Consider the following 6000-nt stretch of genomic DNA (forward strand, 5'->3'; position numbering starts at 1 on the left):
CTTGGAGTTGGACAGCAAGAAAAACAGCCTGACTATGTGTGTGTGTGTGTGTGTGTGTGTGTGTGTGTGTGTGTGTGTGTGTGTGTGTGTGTGTGTGTGTGTGTGTGTGTGTGTGTGTGTGTGCGTGTGTGTGCATGTGCGCGTGTTCGTGTGTGTGTGTGTGTGTGTGTGAGTTCTGCAGTGTTCACCAAGTTAAATTTAAGACTTTTCGAGACGTTTTTATTACCATGTAAAATATAATTTAACACGATTCATTCAAACCAGTCAGGACGTTACGACCTCGACATTCTTATTATATCACATTTTTCAGTCCTTCCTGCAGCGTTTTACCATAATTCCTAATAATTTAACTAATTAATAAACATGGCGTGGCGGCAGAAAACTAGCTGTGTGGTTGCATCAGGTCTCAGGTGTTGTTTTGAAGAGTTAGGAATGAATAAAACGAACTAACCAACCGATCGAGGCTCGACTAAAACTACCACTTTAAAGAATGTTGACTTACATCAGAATCTGGAATTAAGGGACAAAAATGCCCAAAGAAATCTCCGAAAGCCTCTAAGGGCGCCCTCCCACTGTGCCTCCGTCCCGTGCCCCGTGCTTTAGGGTCCTTGTCCCCCCCTCCAGGCCCGTTTGTACTCACACTACCTGGGCCTCGGAGAATGCTTCTTGCTGCCTATACGTCATCACGCCGTAACACGTCACACGCATTGATGACGTCATGGTGATGCGTGGCTTTGTTTCCAGATCTTTCCGTAGCCCTCGGAGTTTTTGTGCGTCTTGTCGACTGTTTTTGAATCTTTTCATCGACCAAATCTGCAGTAAACACTCCACCTCCACATCACACCAACGGGAACCTTTCACCACCATTGTTTGAAATGTCCGTGCATGGTCCCTCCTTCTTTTTTCTACGTCCCAACAGGCGCACAGGAAATGACCTCAGAGCCGCCGTAGGCCTCCTGCTCGTACACGTGCGCACGCTTGTGCTCGTACATGTGCAAACATGCTTTACTAAAGCCCACCTCTCCCAAACGGGCCGTGGACGGCAAGCGTACCGCTCCTAGACGCGGTACGGTTGCACTCACACTGGTCAAAGGAACTAGACTTTACCCGTGAAAGGTGCTTGGGCACAGTACGGAGGGACAGTGTGAGTGTGCCCCCGTTAAAGTGACACCGCTCAAAACTTAATGTTTACACTGAAACTTGTCGGTCCTGAACGAGTCTAAAGACCGAGACGCTTTCTTAAAATGTTGACGTGTTCCTTTAACTGTAACCTGCTGCTCATCGCCTCCCCTTTCAAAATAAAAGCCCGTGGCAGCTGCGGTGACCCACCAGTCTCTCTCCTGACAGGACCTCCAGCAGTTTGATGAGCATGCGTCCGTCCCTCAGGTCCATGTAGAGGTCCGTGATCCTGCAGGAAACCCTGGACAGGTGCGAGTTCACCCACTTGGTGAACGTCTTCTTCTGCACCGCCTCACGCTCGTCTGGACGAGAGACAGAGAGAGAGAAAGAGAGAGAGAGAGAGTCAGTGGACTGAATATCTTTGAGTTGTGGACAAAACGAGACGCTTGAGGACGTCGTCTTTTGCTTCGTACGTTTATAGAAAACTAATTTTTTGATCGACAATGAAAAATCATAATTAGCTGCAGCCGCAGTCGAGTCGTTTCGTCAAACTCCTGAGTTTTTGAGTCTTGCAGGTGAGTTTGGATGTGTACGTGTTTCCCCTGAGTGTGTGTGTGTGTGTGTGTGTGTGTGTGTTCTCAGCATCAAATTGGCTCATTGTTCCTGGAAAGCTGGTGTGTGCGCGTATGGGAGAGTTTCCTGTGTCTGACAAAACAGACTAAATCTAAATCACTGCTGTAAATATTCACACACACGCACACGCACACGCACACGCACACGCACACGCACACACACATATATATACACACACGCACACACACACAGATGAACTGCAGTCTGACAGCGGACACCTGCTGTCTGCAACACAACTTAGTTTAAATCCCACAGGCCTGATGGTTATTGTCTCACACACACACACACGCACACGCACACACACTTTAGAGTGTTTCCTCAGCTGAACTCCGTCTCGGTTACCATGACGACAGTTGAAGGAGGAGGAGAGGGTGTGACCCACACACACACACACACACAGCTGTTAAACCTGAGAGTTTTTACACTCGGGTGATTTCTGTCACTTCGTCTTCGACTCAAACTTGTTGAAACAAAGTCGACAGCAGGTTCAGTTTCTGTGCTGTGACCTTTTCAGGCGAGCAGCAGCGGAGGCAGAGGTCAAAGGTCACGACCGGCCGATGACACTTCAAAGTTTCTTTGTGGTGGTTTGACTATCAACTATTTTTAGTCATTTTGCATCTTTTTGTGGAGGTTTTGCATTTATTTTTAGTCATTTTGCATCTTTTTATGGTGGTTTTGCATCTATTTTTGGTCATTTTGCATCTTTTTGTGGTGGTTTTGCATCTATTTTTGGTCATTTTGCATCTTTTTGTGGTGGTTTCTCATCTATTTTTGGTCATTTTGCATCTTTTTGTGGAGGTTTTGCATCTATTTTTAGTCATTTTGCATCTTTTTGTGGTGGTTTTGCATCTATTTTTGGTCATTTTGCATCTTTTTGTGGAGGTTTTGCATCTATTTTTAGTCATTTTGCATCTTTTTGTGGTGGTTTTGCATCTATTTTTGGTCATTTTGCATCTTTTTGTGGTGGTTTCTCATCTATTTTTAGTCATTTTGCATCTTTTTGTGGTGGTTTTGCATCTATTTTTAGTCATTTTGCATCTTTTTGAGGTGGTTTTGCATCTATTTTTAGTCCTTTTGCATCTTTTTTTGGTGGTTTTGCATCTATTTTTAGACATTTCATGTTTTGTTGCCATTTTGTTTCTCTATGTGGTCGTTCTGCACCCCTATGGTCAATTTTGGTCATTTTGTGTGTACTTTTAAGCAATATTTTACAAGTCAGGGCCCCTGAACTTATGGGCCCCTGGGCCTGTGCTCAGTAGGCCCACAGGACCTTTGCTGGTACTTTCCCACAAATTTAAAATCACCTGTGGAACTCACTGGGATCTTTTAGTCTTCTGGAAAAAAAAAAAAGCTGACACAGAAATTGTATTTAAAGTGGATCAACCTCTCGTTTCTCTGATGATCATAAAGGGAAACGTTCGGCTCTCATCCAGCTGCTGATGTTATTACAACACACTAACACCTCTTGGATTTATTAAACCTGCTCACATCGTTTGGGACAGAAGGCCGCGACAGGAAACAGATCACCGGGACAGTTACGTCATCGGACAACCGAAGACAGCTGCGGAGTGAAAGACGCTGTGCTTGGCCGAGTGCAGCAACACATCCATTAAATGTGGGTTTAATTAAGTCGAACGATGAAGTTTAGCTGACGTGAGGCGTCCGCGTTTGTTTGCTTTCTCTGGCGAGTCCCGATCACTGAGGTCCAAGTCCGATTTGTCTGAATCCTCAGAAGGACCGGGGTTTCCCAGCTGTGAATATACGACGTGAATGCAGAATTCCCATAAACCTCACGATGTCGTCTGCCAGGATAAATGGTCCAGCGTGTCTGGGGGTTAGCTCTCCTGTTCGCGGTTCCTTGGTCACAAAGCCTCGAACTAAACGCAGCGTCAGTCGGGATCGTTTTTACTCATTAAACTAAACTAAACAAACATGTCGTAGATGGATATTCTCTCTGCAACAGTCGGGTCGGAGTGTGTGAACTGGAAACGAGACATGAATGAACTCTGTTTGACCCCTGCAAGGAAGCTGACACACACCCACCCACACACACACACACACACACAGAGAGAGAGAGATAAGACTGTTTTATTCATGCAAACAAATGCATGACCTTGAGAGTGTGTGTGTGTGTGTGTGTGTGTGTGCGCGGGACAATAGGGTCAGTGTTCACCGGCATTCAGCAGCTCTATCACTCAGCACAAACACCCTGTGGAGGGTTTCTCAAATCAAACCGGAGATATGTGGAGAAGACGTCACGGCGTCTACGGTCTGCCGGTTATCCGCAAGAGAGACGCAACATGACGAGGACGGAGCGGAGCCGGAGAGGCCGCACGCATTACTGTTACAGCAGACGAGAAAGCCTTGACTTTTACACACACACACACACACACACCAAAGATAAGAGTGATGTTCTTTCTTGGCTGCAGTGACTGGAATATGAACGCTGTGATCCTTTTTCTTCATTTCACAATATCCTTGATCGCTGACATCACCTTCATCTTTACTTAGCTGGAACGGCTAACGCTAACGGCTAACGCTAACGGCTAACGCTAACTGTCAGTCAAACTCCTCTAATCCTTGTTTTTATGGTGTGATTTTCTGGAGGGGACGGGTTCAAACAGGCTCAAACAGACTCCGGTCTCCTGGAGCTACTGGGCCGGGTCGGACCAACCTGGCAACCCCACTGCTGGAGTTATATTTTGTTGTTGAGACGACGATCTTGAGACACTAGATGGCGGATTTCTGCTCATTCTCCATGTTCAACCTTAAATGTTTAAAAAACACATTATCCCTCTGTCTGAAACGCTACGTTTTAGCGCCTGTCTCTTTAAGAACCCCCTCCTGAAAGAAACCCAGTCCGCTCTGATTGGTCCGCCTTTCCAGGTCATCAGCACCAGCGTTCTCGGAGTCTCTGCGCCGTCACTGCAGCGGGGGAGTGACTGTAAAGCTACTTAAGCACCACTAAAGAATAGTGACACCACAACTGTACAGGAAGTCCTGACGGCTCGTTTAAAGACACAGACGCTGAAAAGGAGCTTCACTTCTCTGTGGTTGACTGTTTTCATACTTTTACAGTATTTATACATCATCTACCTATTTATACATAACCTACATCTGCTTTATCATTAAAAAAGATACAGAAACTTTTGAAACAGAAGGACTGTGGAAGGGTTTTTAAAGGTCTGTCTGACACACACACACACACACACGGTCAGAGAAGCAGCAGCTGATCAGAGACGGTCACCGCTCAGTGACCTGCAGGACTTAATACAACTTCATTTCATTCATTTCCTCCTGCAGACGTTGTTGTCAAGGTCATTTGGCTCATCTTGATGAACAAAGACGTCCTGTTTAGTTTTACAGAATACAGAATATGTTAGAATGTGTGTGTTTGTGTGTGTGTGTGTGTTTGTGTGTGTGTGTGCGCGTGTTATCTCTGTCAGGGCCGGTCTGATAAAGCTGTGTATTGTGTTGTTATTAGCAGTGTGTCTTATCTCCAACTTCATGTTTCCTCCTGCATTTTCTGCACGCACTGGGGGAGTTTGTGTGTGTGTGTGTGTCCACGTCACGCTATCTGGCCTCTTTGAGTGTGTGTGTGTGTGTGTGTGTGTGTTGGGGCTTCCCCTTCCTGTGCTGAAAAAGAAGCAGATGCTCGTCCCAGCAGGAAAACGTGTTTACACTCGAGACTGGACTACACCCATGAAGCACGGGCCCAGTGTGTTTGTGTGTGTGTGTGTGTGTGTGTGTGTGTGTGTGTGTGTGTGTGTGTGTGTGTGTGTGTGTGCTTACTATCAATATTCAAAGACAGGAATGTGATCAGAAAACAGGGAGAAATTGACATTGGCCACCAAGATGCAGCTTTCCCTGATGTTAGCATGTAGCTAGCTACTTCAAGTCAAGTTTTACTTAATCAACCTATATTTATATCGCCCAAAATCACAATATAAAGCCAGAAAAAGTGCTTTAAAACAATTAAAAGCAGTGTATTAGATGCATACGAACAGATGAAGAAAATTCACAGGCATAAAACTATCAAAAATAAAAAATATGCAAATGCATAAAAGCGATGGTCGATCATAGGTAACGGAGAAAAACAATGGGTTTTAAGCCTGGATTTAAAAATCTGGACGGAGCTGGCCTCCCTAACCACAGCTGGGAGTTTGAGAAAAGTGGAAGCTCTGCTGCAGACTTCTTATTGACCCAAGGTGTTTGTAGTAGGCCAGCATTTTGGGAACGAAGGGCGCA

General features: G+C 45.5%; 1 protein-coding gene across 2 annotated transcripts in view; it reads right to left on the reverse strand.

Annotated features, from left to right (window-relative positions):
• Positions 1–6000, reverse strand: part of LOC310953469 (spectrin beta chain, non-erythrocytic 1-like) — a 129391-nt gene that overhangs the window by 49864 nt on the left and 73527 nt on the right. For both annotated transcript variants that reach the window (XM_083922509.1, XM_083922508.1), the window contains one exon: positions 1330–1481. In XM_083922509.1, the coding sequence (XP_083778635.1) occupies positions 1330–1481 (152 nt within the window). The remainder of the gene's footprint in view (positions 1–1329; positions 1482–6000) is intronic.

This window comes from Echiichthys vipera (genome assembly GCF_963691815.1).
Source record: "Echiichthys vipera genome assembly, chromosome: 11".
Lineage (NCBI taxonomy): Eukaryota > Metazoa > Chordata > Actinopteri > Perciformes > Trachinidae > Echiichthys > Echiichthys vipera.